A 13,577-nucleotide genomic window follows, 5' to 3' on the forward strand; every position below is an offset into this window, starting at 1 on the left:
TCTTAAAATGCAGTTTTGCTTGCCCTGTTTAGTGTCTAATCTATGCTACTAGCCATGGGCGTGCTACAATGTAAATAACATGTTATTTCCCTGCTTAAAATTTTTATGCACCCTCCTCCTTGCTTAAGTTAAAATTTAAGATCTTTATTATGTTTTAAGATGCATATGATTGTGTCTCTGCTTAGCGTGATATTCCCCAATTTGCTCCCTTTGTTTTTTTCTGCTTTGCTAAACTACTTACAGTTCTCTGGTGGATCATGCTGTCTCATCTCAGTGACTTTGCTTACTATTGCCTCTCCCTGGAACAGTCTCTTTTCCTTTGTGCTCATCTTTTTAAGATCTGTACTAAGTCTGGAAAACTTTACTCCAGGTAGATAAGTCTTTAGCCCACTTCCAGTACTTTGTGATTGCTTCCATCATTATTACATGTAGATTTTGTTTTGATGTCTTTTTTACACTTGATCTTAGCCAAAAGGCCGAGAAGCGATGTTTTGCTGTCTTTTTTGCTTAGATTGTGAATTCTATGAGGCATCTAGACTTTTTTTTTTGTATCTTTTCCTACTGCACAGTAGCATACAGATGCATATTTGCATTGCCTTTCTTACGTTCTTTCTTTTCTTCTCTTTTTTCTTTTTTTCTTCTTTGCCTGTAACTAGATGTCCTGACTTTCTAGGAGTATGGATTTTGAAGCCAAATGCCTAGGTTAAAATCCTGGCTCTGCCACTTACTAGTTGTGCAACCATGGGCCGGTTATTAAACGTCTTTGTTTCTTAGTTGCCTGCTGATGATAAGATTGATGAAATAATACTGCCTAACTCATAGGGTGGTTGTAAGGATTGAATTAATATGTCCAAAGTGCTTAGACCAGTGTCTGACATTGGTGGTTGTGTGTTTTTATTATATATTGCAGTTCACATATGAATATGTACTCCTTTTGAAAAACAGTTGCACATATAGTGCTTCCAAATCTGTTTGGAAAGTGGTATTTTCCTGATTTTTTCCATACTGTAGTTGGGTTGCATTATTCCCACCAAAGCATGCTTCAGGATATTCACCAAATAATTACTGAGCACTGAACTATTTGTCAAACATATTTCTGGTAGTTGTGATATAAATTTAGGTGAAGCAATATGTGGGCACATAGTACATGTAGTAAATTGCATGTTATGTGATTGTAAGGGCAATGGAAGAATAAGAAGAGTAAGGGAAATGAGAGTTAAGGGTCAAGAGGTACTTGTAATTTTATTTATTTTTTTAACGTTTATTTATTTTTGAGAGTAAGAGGCAGTGTGAGGGGGAGAGAGACAGACACAGAATTGGAAGCAGGCTCCAGGCTCTTGAGCTGTCAGCACAGAGCCTGATGTGGGGCTTGAACTCACGAAACAGTGAGATCATGACCTGAGCTGAAGTCGGACACTCAACCGACTGAGCCACCCAGGCGCCCCAAGAGGTACTTGTAATTTTAAATGCAGTGGTCAAAATAAGCCTCATAGAAGAAGAGCATTCCAGGGAGAGGAATCTTCCAGTGCACAAGTCCTTAAGAGTGTGTCCTGCCTTTTCACAGACTAATAAGGAGGCTACTGGAGTAGACTGACCAGAGAGAGGAGGTCAGAGACGTAAAGGGGATTGGAGTTAGCTTATGTAAGGCAGTGTGGACCATTGTAAGGACTTCGGCCATTACTGTGACTGAAATTGGAAGACATTGTGTAGTTTTGAACAGAGAAGTGACATTACCAGACTCAAGTGTTAGGATTGTTTTACAAACGGCTGTGCTGAAAATGCACTTTATGTAAAATAAGCTAGAAGCACAGGTTATTGAAGATTGATAGTAGCTTGGGTAGCAGGAGGTGGTGAGGATTAGTCACCTTCATTATATATATATCTGGAAGGTTTAACTGACAAGATTCCTTGTAGATAGGCTGTGGTGTATGAGAGAAAGAATGGAGTCAAGAATGACTCAAGGGTTTCCCCTAAGCATAGAAGATGGAATTTCATTACACCTGAAATGGAAAAGGCTGTGGCAGGGGCAATATTTGGGAAAGATAAGCATGTTCAGTTTTGGACATGCTGAATGTTATGTTAATGTGGAGCAGGTGCTTGGATGGATGACTGTGGAGATCAGGAGGTATAGTTTTGGCATATAGATGGTATTTAAAATCTCCAGACTGGATCAGATCACCAAATGTAGATAGAAGAGATAGTCTGAGCTTTGGATCACTCCAGAATTAAGCAGTTTGGGAAACTTGCAAAGGAAAATGAGCAGCAAAGACCAGTGAGTTAAAAGAAAACCCAAGAAAATAATTAGGAAACAGTGATCAGCTGTGTGAAATACTCTTTTAGGGCAACTAAGGATGAAGTGTGAGAATTGAATTTCAGATTTAGCATTATGGAAGTCATTGATGACTTTGTTAAGATCAGATTAATTTTAGTGGTGCGGCTGAAAGCTTGATTGGAGTGAATTTGAGAGAGAGAGGGAGACAACTCTTAAGGAATTTTCCTGCCAAGGAAAACAAATAAATGATGTGGGGGATAGGTGGGTCAGTGGAGGAAAGAGGATATTTTTGAGATGGGAGAAATACTGATATATTTCCATGGTATAGTGGAAATTATTAGATATTAAAAAGTAGATATAAATGTAGTTAGGAGAAAGATGGAATTACATGAGTGATGCTTTTAGGTGCACACGTGGAGAATCTGGTAAGTTAATAGATGAGAGAATGTATAGTTCATCTGTGATTACAGGAGGGAATTCAAGGTGTGTGTATATGATCCTGATAGTAGGTGGTTAAATGTGGTAGAACTTTGGAAATTTTGTTAACTGCTTCAGTTTTGTAAGTAAAACAGGAAGAGTCTGTGATGGTGAAGAACTCGATGGGGATTTGAAGAGAGAAGATATAAAATAGTTATCTATAAGGGTCTGAGAGTGAATAAACTAGGGAAATATATTATCTGTCAGCGTTAATAGTGTACTTGAGTCTAACCAGCATGGTGGTGCATTTTTCTATAACTTTTGTCTTCCTCTTTCTGTGCACCGATGAACGGGCACACATGTGGTGGGGATTACCTTTAATCAGTGGAGTTGATTTTGTGAGTGCAATGAAGGCAAAGAGAAACTAGAGAGTCAACTGTATGTAAGGGGGTGATTATAATGAGTATTATAATTTAATCTGGGTAATGAAGAGAATATCAAAGGGGAGGATATCCAGGGGAGGATATCAAAGTGGTAGGATTGGTGGATTGGAGATCATGGTGGAATCAGAATTTTTGGAGCAAATGTAATATATGAAATATTTTCTAGTTCATCAAGAACTGTAAAAAATATAGCTAAGGTTTGACAATGCTAGGTGACATATAGATTATTTTTTCCTATTCTCTATTCTTATCTGTTAGCTGCAACACTTCATTTATTTAGTTTCTTTAAGGAAATAGTTTTGTTAATGGTGGAGGGAGGAATATTGGTTAAAAAATTTTTCCTGTCTCTGATGAAGGGAATAAAGACATATTCTTAGGCCAGAGAGATTGCCTGAAATTGTTATAATCTATTATGTGGTAGTACATAAGATTTAGCCCAGCCATTTTGTTATAGTCTAACAGAGGTCTTGCTCACTGTTCCAGTTCTTTCTTAGTAAATGCCACCTGGAAAGCTCTCTGCACGGCTCTGCTGTAATTCGCAGGTGCTCTCCCTGTTCAACTTTCTTGAGGAAAAACAATCATTGAGTGTTTCCTAGGTGTGCGTTACTTTGCTAACAAGCACTCTACTTACAGTAATGTTAATCCTTACAGCAGTTCTGTGAAGTAGGTACAGTAATTTCCATTTTACAGATGGGGAAACAAAGGAGGGATTATCTGTCTTAGATGAAGTGAAAAGTCTGAGCTGAAATTTGAACTCAGCCTAGCTTCCAGTTTATTTTCTTGGTTTCATTATATATAGGTTGACATTCTCAAGAAGGGTTGTCTATTTCAGTGTCATGTGTTTGTTTTCCACACGTTGAGACAGTTCTTGGACCAGAGTATACATTGTTCTTGCACTAGATGCTGTGCTTTAATGATGTTTTTTCTTCCTTTGGGGAGTATGTAGAAAATAGAAAATAGAAAAATGCTAAGTAATTAGATTTTTATTTAATTAGTAATTTTAGAGTAGCACATAACTTTGGGGCATATTTCAAAACATGAGTAAAAATAATCTGTATGTGATACAGCACAAAAAAAGACACATATCAGACAATTAAAAGCCACTATTGCAAATACTGTTTAAGACTGTTTGAGCCTCATCTTCAAACTCAAGATTCTCCCAAGATGAGGGGCGCCTGGGTGGCTCAGTTGGTTAAGTGTCTGACTTCAGCTCAGTTCATGATCTCGCCATTTGTGAGTTTAAGCCCCGTGTCGGGCTCTGTGCTGACACCTCAGAGCCTGGAGCCTGCTTAGGGATTCTGTGTCTCCCTCTCTCTCTGCCCTCCCCTGTTCACGTGCTGTCTCTCTCTTTCAAAAATATATAAACATTAAAAAAATTTTTTAAAAGATTCTCCAAGATGAAACCTGTGTACTAAAATGTACAGTAATCTCCTGCCACCTGTGGATGTGTAACCTCATTTTTATATTTCGATAACAAATTGTAAAGCCTTAATCATTTACTGTATAGAATATATTGCAGTCTTCTTAGAAAAAACCCAAACAATTACTGATTCTTTGTTTTGCAGCACATGAGTTTGTCTCTGAGTCGGGGTAGAAAGATTTGTTGTTGGTTTTTTACCTCTACCTTTCTCAATATGCAGAAGACTACACCTGAGAAAAAAAATTAAGGTCAGATCTTCACAGCACATTTTCCTGTACAGTTGGAAGTGACTCATGAGGTAGATTTTAATGTTAAAGAACATTTTATTCATTTCTTGAATGAATCCTCTGCATTTTAGAAATTGTCTCTGCCATTGAAAAATATATATGCATATTATTTTATTCTTCAAATTTTGTGAGTCTTTGATCTTGCAGTTATCATTTTCCAGCCTTACTAAATTTCAGGAACCAATGTAGTCCTCAAAAAAAGGAATTGTGTATTGCATTAGTACTAAGTGTGTTTGTTGAGGGGGCAGTCCCCCCCCCCCCCCCCGTTCATTTGGCATTGTCTGGGGACCTTTTTGGTTGTGATCACTCAGGGTGGGAGTGCTACAGGAAGTTCTGTTATAACTTGGAACTGTCTAGCCCAAAATGTCATTAATGGTAAGTTTGAGAAATTTGATCTCATTAAAGTGTCCTCTACTTTTAGGTCCTGTATCTTTCCACTTTGTTTTTCCATACTCCACTCATCCATCCTTCTAAGGTCTAGCTTACAGTCCCACTTTGTCCTGAAGCTTTTCCTAGATAGCTCTAAGCCTACATTTCATGTTTCCTTTTTTTAGATCCTGTTGTACCATCACTAAATCTCTACAACCAGTAGTTTCTGATGTCTTATTTGTTTATTGTCATTGTATCTTGTTTTCTAAAGTCATATTAGTGGAAGATCAGGTTGTATTTTTTCTGGGCTAACTGTTGTTGACTTAGATGTATAGTATGAGTTGGTAGAATGAAAAAAGGGCCCAGGGCCTACCTAGGCTCTGGCAAATGTAGCAGTGGAACAAAGGACCATTTCCTGTGGATGGGAATTTGGAGTTGTTAATTTATGAATTGTGGTGAAAGTGATAGCAGTAGTGGTGAAAGTGGAGAGAAGAGTGACCACCCCCTCCTAGAAGGGGCAGAGTAGATCCACCTCAGCCATTAAGCTAGGGCTATTAGAAAACCTCAGTACCCTCTGAGTTCTGAATTGGCTTTCTTCAGCCTGAGCTGTGCTGTTAGAGATGTATTTTTGTTTGATTTAGCTGTTTTTATGGGAGAGTGAAGGGTTCATGTTTGTATAGTAATAAATTTTAGGAAGATTTTCAGTAAGGGGTTAAAGTTTAGCTCAGAGTTAAGCATAAATCAAGTTAATCAGAATACACTGTTTCTTCAGCTTTTTGTTTTAATTGGTAGGGAGAGATGGGTGAGTGGAGGAAAGTAACTTGACTCTTTAGACATGTTAGAATCCTTATCATTGAATGTAAAAGTTGCCAAAGAAGAAACCCAAGTTCATGCTGAGGTATTACCTGAACGTTTGTGTTACCTCTTGAAGCTTTCTTTTCCATCAGATTGGATCCTTGATGTGTACAACTATCATGAGATTTTTAGTACTCTTTTTTCTTAATGTTTATTTTGAGAGAAAGAGCACGTGCATGTAGGGGAGGGGCAGAGAGAGAGAGAGAGAGAGAGAGAGAGAATCCCAAGCAGGTTCAGCATAGGGCTTGATCTCACCGTGGTGAGATCATGATCAGAGCTGAAATCGAGAGTCAAGTCGGAAGCTTAAACATCTCAGCTGAGCCACCCAGGCGACCTGAGATATTTAGTACTCTTAATTTGAAAGATTCACTTTTCAGTGTTTGTGTTAGAAAGAAATGTATTGCTTTGGAACAGGTACATATCATGCCACCTTCAGATAAGTGTTTGTGCAACAAAATGTGTAACATTTGAAGGGTAATTTCAAAATAGGAACAATTAGATAAATATTTTAGTGTCACTTCAAAATTTATATAAAAAGTTTTCATTATTTTAAGCAGTCAGTACAGAATGGGAATCTGAAAGTTATGTTCACACTTAATGTCACATAGTAATTTCCTTTTTCTGTTAGTAAAAATATATTTTAAAGGGATAGGGAGGGACAGTGGTTCTTGATTGGGAACAATTTTTGTCTTCTAGGTAACATTTGGTAATATTTTTAGACGTTTATGGTTGTCACAACTTCTGAGAGTGGGGATTGGGTACTACTGACTTCTAGCGGTAGAGGCCACGGATGCTGCTCAACATCCTATAGTACACAGGACATTCCCCTGTGACCAAGAATGATCAGGCTCACAGTGTCATTGAAGCCAAAGTTGAGAACCCCAGGATGAGAGGATTGCAGAGAACCTGTTCAAACACAAAAGAATGTTTTTGTGAACAGTGAACGTAGGTTAAAATACTCAGGTTTACTAGCAGTGAATGAAGTACATATTAAAGTGTTTTTCTACTATTAAATTAACAGGAGTTTTGAAAGATTTTAATACTTGAGTGAAATAGGTGTTAATGTACTGTTGGCCCTATACAGTAGTACAGCATTTCTGAGAGGCTCTTGAAAGTATGTATCAAAAGTTGCTATTTATATTTTAAAGTTTTGACTCCGTAATTCCACTTATGGTGATCTATCCTAAAGTAATAAAACAGATCCCTCCTTTAGGATGTTAATCACAATTACTTCTCATTGTAATGAGCTGGAAACAAACCTAACTCTTCTTAAAATGGTGGCGATTAAATAAATAATAGTGCAACTATATGTGATACAGATTAAAAATCCTTTCAAAGACTGTTGATCATGTGACAATACCTATATAGTGAATAAGGAGGGAAAGAAGGATATCAAACTAAGGATGCCAAATTTTAATAAATGAGTAGAACAAAGTTTAGTGAAAAATACACTAAAATGTACTTTAATAATGATTAATGAGCAGTTTATGGGCAGTTTTCATTTTATTTTCTATCTGTTTTCTAATTTTTTATGACTGTACCATTGATCAGAAAAAATTGTTTTTACACTCTAGTAAAATTTGATACTAGTCCTATAATTTCTTAGGGTATTTCCTGATTAATCTGTCCTTTCCCATATACCTAGTTTCCTTTTGTGTTGCGTCTATGTCTGGTCTCTCTTCTGTATTTTATTCGCTCAGTTAATTGATGAAGTATAATATATGGTATAATCATGATGAAAAGGGAAGGTTCTCTTGAACTAGTAATTTGTATTTTAAAGTTCTTAAAAATCTTGTCATTTTCTGTAAGCAGTTCACAATGTACTCTTATTTTTGCCATGTGTTTTTGCTCATGTGATTGAATATTCAGATTAAATTTACTTAGTTTTGCTCTCTCCGGTCATGCAAAAATTCTGACACTTTGTCACCTGACTTAAATAGCTGCCTTTTGAAGATTGTTTTATAAGCCTGTCACCTTGTGTGATTGATCAGCCTCCTTAATTTTTTTGTTTTTATTCATTCTTCCCATATTCCCTTTTGATATTTCCAAATGGTGTAATATTTGGTATCCCTTGGAGGTAATAGGCCTCTCCTGTGCTGTCTTGTGTTAGCTTCCCACACATTGTGTGGCAGCCAGTGAGGCTGAGTAGGAGTGATCTTAATAGAATTTGGAACTGTAAGAGGCAGCAAATTAAAAGATGGTGGCCACTGGTCACTAAAATGTTTTGGAACCAGCTGAGAAAATAAGAGATGGCTTTTCTGCCCTTGAGTCTCTAAAAAATACCTTTAACTCGAGAATTGTGAGGGAAACATGTTTGTTTTGGAATAGACTTGTAAGTTCCTATAGAGAAAAAAAGTGTGTGATGTTTTATTGAGGGATATCTTCATTAGTGATGTGAGTTGTGCCTTTCTAGAAGAGAAACTGCATAAAGAGAAAAATGGAAAGATAAGAAAAGAAAATGAAGGGAGATGAGGTTACTTTAAAAAGAGTAATAAATTTCAGTAAATTCTTGAGTTAATCTTAGCAAAGTAGATTAAATTGTATTTTATTCTTTGGAAATTTTAATGTGGAGGAATTGATTCTAAAGTTGAAAATGTGTTTGTTTCGTGAGCATCTGTTTAGAACAATTTTATTTTCATTTGAAAAACAAGGTGTTTTTGTTGTTCATTTCTAGTTTCTACTCAACCAGTGAGTACATTCTGAATAAAAAAAATTTTTTTGTTGCCAGATTCTTAATTGATTTGATCATGGCCTGTTTTTTGTGGTCAAATTATATAATATTCAGGGAAGCATTTTCTGATTTTGTTTTTTTAATTTTTTTTTTTAACGTTTATTTATTTTTGAGACAGAGACAGAGCATGAACGGGGGAGGGTCAGAGAGAGAGGGAGACACAGAATCTGAAACAGGCTCCAGGCTCTGAGCAGTCAGCACAGAGCCTGACGCGGGGCACAAACCCACATACCGCAAGATCATGACCTGAGCCGAAGTCAGCCGCTTAACCGACTGAGCCACCCAGGCGCCCCGTTTTTTTGTTTTTAATCATGTAGTAGTGAAACAAAAAATTGCATCTTTCAACATTCTGCAGAAGTGGTTTTTCATCTTTATATGGTGTAGTAACTTCTGAATTGCATCTCTTGGATCTAATTCTTAAAATACAGTATTTACAAAATTTAGATTATGGGACTTATTCTTGGCTGGTAAGTTAATATACTTTTTGAAGGTCCCCATAGTTTGCTTGTGTGGGCTGTATCTTTTCCGTTAATGTGTGTGGCTGTTTTTTGGGGTTTGTGTTTGTGGGTTTTTTGGGTTTTTTTGTTTTTGTTTTTTAAATCTTGGGTGGATTGACAAGTGGTTAATGGAAAGATGGGGGGAAAAAACTCTTGTGTGTATAGAAATCCTAGTTCATAAAGTAGATTATTAGTGGCTTTATTAAAACTATAAAAAATTTTAATTTAAGAAATAAAAAGCATAAGTGTTCTCTTTCAGTAATCTTCCTTGGTGTGTTTTAGTTGAATGCCTCTGGGGAGCCTAGTGAAATTTAGAGATAAATTGTAGTAACCACTGGCAATTGTATGTTAATCAGAAATTAATATAAGGCCTGTCAAAAATTATAATATGCTGCCTCTGCTCGTTAAACCTTGATTTCCCCTTCCCAAAATAGACCAGGGAATGGAAGAAAGGTGATCGTGCAAATAGCTTTTGTTAATCATCCTCAACAAAATTTTTTAGTATCAATACCATTTATATACCATGTAATTTAACTCATTTAATAGAGTGGAATTGTCAGGTCACGTGTTAACTTTGTGTTTAACTTTTTGAGGTACTGCCAAACTATTTTCCCACAGTGGCTATAGCATTTTACATTCCCTCCAACAATGTATAGATTTCCAATTTCCTTACATCCTCCCCAACACTTGTTATTGTCCATCTGTTTTCATTATACACCCCTTAGTGGATGTGAAATAGTGTCTTGTGGTTTTGATTTGTGTTTCCCTCATGGATAATAATGTTAAACATCTTTTAACATGTTTTTTTGGCCATTTATCTTCTTTGGAGAAATGCCTATTTGGGTCTTTTGTTCATTTTCTAACACTTGGTGTAAAATATACATAAAAATATTAGTATTTTAAGTGTATAATTTGGTGACTTTAAATACATTCAGAGCTTGTGCCACCATCTTCATTATCCATGTCCAAGCCTTTTTTGTCTTGCCAAACTGACACCCTGTTCCCATGTAACAGTAACACCTCACTCACCCTTCCCTTCCCGAACCAGCTCTTGGCTAATGCCTTTCTGCTCCTTGCCTCTTTGAATTCATTTTAGATCCCTCATATAAGTGAAACCATAAAATTTGTTGTTTTGTGTCTGTCTTATTTCATGTAGCATATTATGTTCAAGATTAATCAAAGTTGTAGCATGTGCCAAAATTTCCTTCTAGTTTAAGTCCTAATAATATGCCATTGTTTGTATATATACCACATTTTGTTTATCCATTCTTCTGTTGACTGATGGTAGTTTCTATCTTTTGGCTATTGTGAGTATTACTGCTTTGTGAGTTGGTGTACAAACATCTTTTGGGTATCTACTCAGAAATGGAATAACTAATCATCCAATAACTCTTTGATTTTTTTTTTTTTTTTTTTTTTTTTGAGAAATCACCGTCCTGTGCCACGGTGGCTGCATCATTTTGCATGCCCACCAGCCAGTGCACAAGGTTTCCAGTTTCTCTACATCTTCAGCAGAGATACTTGTTATTTTCTGTTTTTGTTTTTGTTTTTTGGAATGCAGTCACCCTAATGGATGTGAAGTTCTGTCTCATGGTTTTGATGTATGTTATCGTAATGATTAGTGATGCTGAGCATCTTTCCATGTGCTTATGGGTCATTGGTATATTTTTGGAGAAATATCTACTCAAATACTTCACCCATTTTTTTCACTGGATTGTGGCCCTTTCCCTGCTGAGTTGTAGGAGTTGTTTTTACCTCCTGGATAGTAATAATACCTCATGGGGGAGATTATTTGCAAGTATTTTCTTCCATGTTGTGGGTTGCATTTTCACTTTTGTTGATAGTGTCCTTTGAGACACAAAAAGGTTTTGATTTTGATGTAGTGTAATTTTTTTTTTTTTTTTTTTTTTTTTTTTGCTGTCACATAATATTGTTGACGTCAACAGTGACTGATTTTGAAATGTCTTGGGAACGTATACGAAACCTCAGCTCACACTGAAAAGCATTTTCTAGAATTTTCATTTTTTGTTTTGAAGTTCACATTTTATTGTTGACCACAAATATTTTAGTTCTTTCTCTTCAAGTCATTCATTTTTGAGAAAATGTCCACCACATTCTCTTGTTCTGAAATAGCCTTATTTGTTTGACAGTCCTTTCAAGCAAAAATGGCCTTCTATGATAGCAGCTAGTTCCACTGGCAACAGTATTCAGCTGTTGTTCCTTGACGTGTCTGTAGTATTTTCCTATGCAGCAGCAGTTTTTTTTATGTATACTTTTCATTTTGTTACTCAGAATATTAGAAAGATGTGTATTCAAAGGTTGAGAATTAATAAAATGAGTAATTTTTTTGTTTTATTAAACATTAAGTGAAAGGGTTTTTGTTTTACTGTGAATTTGGTGGTGAAGAAGATGATGACTACTAGTAGATAGAAGTTTTGTACTGTTACCTTGATTTGTGCTTAAGTATCTTCATTTTCCCACTGCTCTTTTTGCACCACCAAGACAAATATTAACACGGTAAAAACAAAAAAAAGTTTGGCCTCTTCGACTATACTTTGAGAATAGCTGTCCTGGTTTTTAGGATTGTGGATGGAAGGGAAAGGTGATCGCAGATTAGCATCCCCCTTATTTTGCTTAAGATTGATCTGCTGCCACTAATGGTTTTACTTTCTGTGTGGGGAATTGGTTCACATTCCTGATTTTTGGATCTCCTGGAATTTAGACTATTTAGGCAGGTAGCATCCCAATTTTTTTTTTTTATATTAGTGGGAAAATGTGAGAGGACAGGAATAAAAATATATTTATATTAGTAAATGAATAGATATTAAAAGCACATAAAGAAATTATGTATTTTTACTTTGTAGATACATATTGTATAGAACCTGTGATATATATACTTTGTTAAAAGACATAAGATTCTGAAAATACTAGCTGAAAGTTAAAGGAGAAATTGAAGTTTATTTTGCTGTTTAACATAGATAAAAGACAAGAAGCTTAGAGTGTAGTCATTTTGACTTCTTTATTTAAAATTACAAATGTGAACTTGCTCTAATTTCTAATAACCTATTTAAGATGGGACAGTAGCACCTCCCTGGTTAGGTTTGTTATGAGCAGTAGAGTCAAAACAAAACTGTTTTAAAATGCTAGTAATGAGACATAGCACACAGTAGCCTTTCAGCCTGAGGTAGTTCTTTTTAAAGCTTTTTATTAGAGATTTGGGTGTCGTTTGGGTCAGGAGTGGGGAGAATTGGACATAAATAGTTTGGAGCTTCTGAGTCAAATTCATCAGATGCAGTCCTGGTATATGTTACTGAAAAAGATACTCTCACTGCTACTTATTCAGATCTTCATTTTGTTACCATTCGTGTCATGATAAATTCTGTGTTTGTGGTTTGTGTTGAAGAGTTATAAAGCTACATGATACTGTTTGTTTTGTTTTTCTTTTTGTTTTTTTTTTTGTTTTGTTTTTTTTGCTTATAGGATTCAGTGGTCCCAATTTAAAGGCTATTTTATTTTCAAACTGGAGAAAGTGATGGATGATTTTCGAACTTCAGCTCCTGAACCAAGAGGTCCTCCCAACCCTAATGTCGAATATATTCCCTTTGATGAAATGAAGGAAAGAATACTGAAAATTGTCACTGGATTTAATGGGTATGCACTTAATACTATTTTAAAGGTTTACTTTTTAGCAGAACATTATGGATTTTTATTTACGCTTTGTTCATTGATTATCCATTAAATAAGTTCTGTGTCTTTGGTGACATTTAGTAGTTACTGATTTTTAGCTTACAAGTATTTAAAATAATTACAGCATTTTAATGTATTTAATTTGTTTAACTTGAACTACCTTTATGGGTATCATTGGCATTTGAACTTTAAATGGGTATGACAGTGAAAACATTGAGGAAATATGTTAGTTTTTGCTTTCCGTTTTATATGTGATACTGTAAGTCATTAGACTTTATCTAGAACCTGTATATCATTGAGATAAATGACACCTTTTTGAAAATGAAAAATAACAATTTATGTACATATTCCCCTTGGAACTTTTTACTTAAAAAAATTTTTTGGAGTTCCCCTTTTACTCCCAAGTAACAAATAACTGTTCTTAGCCCTTTGTAAAACATTGCATTGAAAAGATACACTGCACTAAAATAAAACTACTATTTTAAAAAATGTTGCTGCATGTCATATTCTGTGTCATTTTAATATTTTTCTTTTTAGGACTTTGTATTGGGGTTCCTTTTGCAGGGAAGAAGTATTTGTGAAGTTGAATTGTTCAGTAT

The 13,577-nt window shown here is 35.6% G+C and overlaps 1 protein-coding gene across 2 annotated transcripts in view; it reads left to right on the plus strand.

Moving 5' to 3' along the window:
* PPP4R2 (protein phosphatase 4 regulatory subunit 2) overlaps window positions 1–13,577 on the plus strand; it is a 411,406-nt gene that overhangs the window by 381,254 nt on the left and 16,575 nt on the right. For both annotated transcript variants that reach the window (XM_049640885.1, XM_049640886.1), the window contains one exon: window positions 12,772–12,942. In XM_049640885.1, the coding sequence (XP_049496842.1) occupies window positions 12,772–12,942 (171 nt within the window). The remainder of the gene's footprint in view (window positions 1–12,771; window positions 12,943–13,577) is intronic.

The sequence above is a fragment of the Panthera uncia genome, chromosome A2 (genome assembly GCF_023721935.1).
Source record: "Panthera uncia isolate 11264 chromosome A2, Puncia_PCG_1.0, whole genome shotgun sequence".
In the NCBI taxonomy this organism is placed as follows: Eukaryota; Metazoa; Chordata; class Mammalia; order Carnivora; family Felidae; genus Panthera; species Panthera uncia.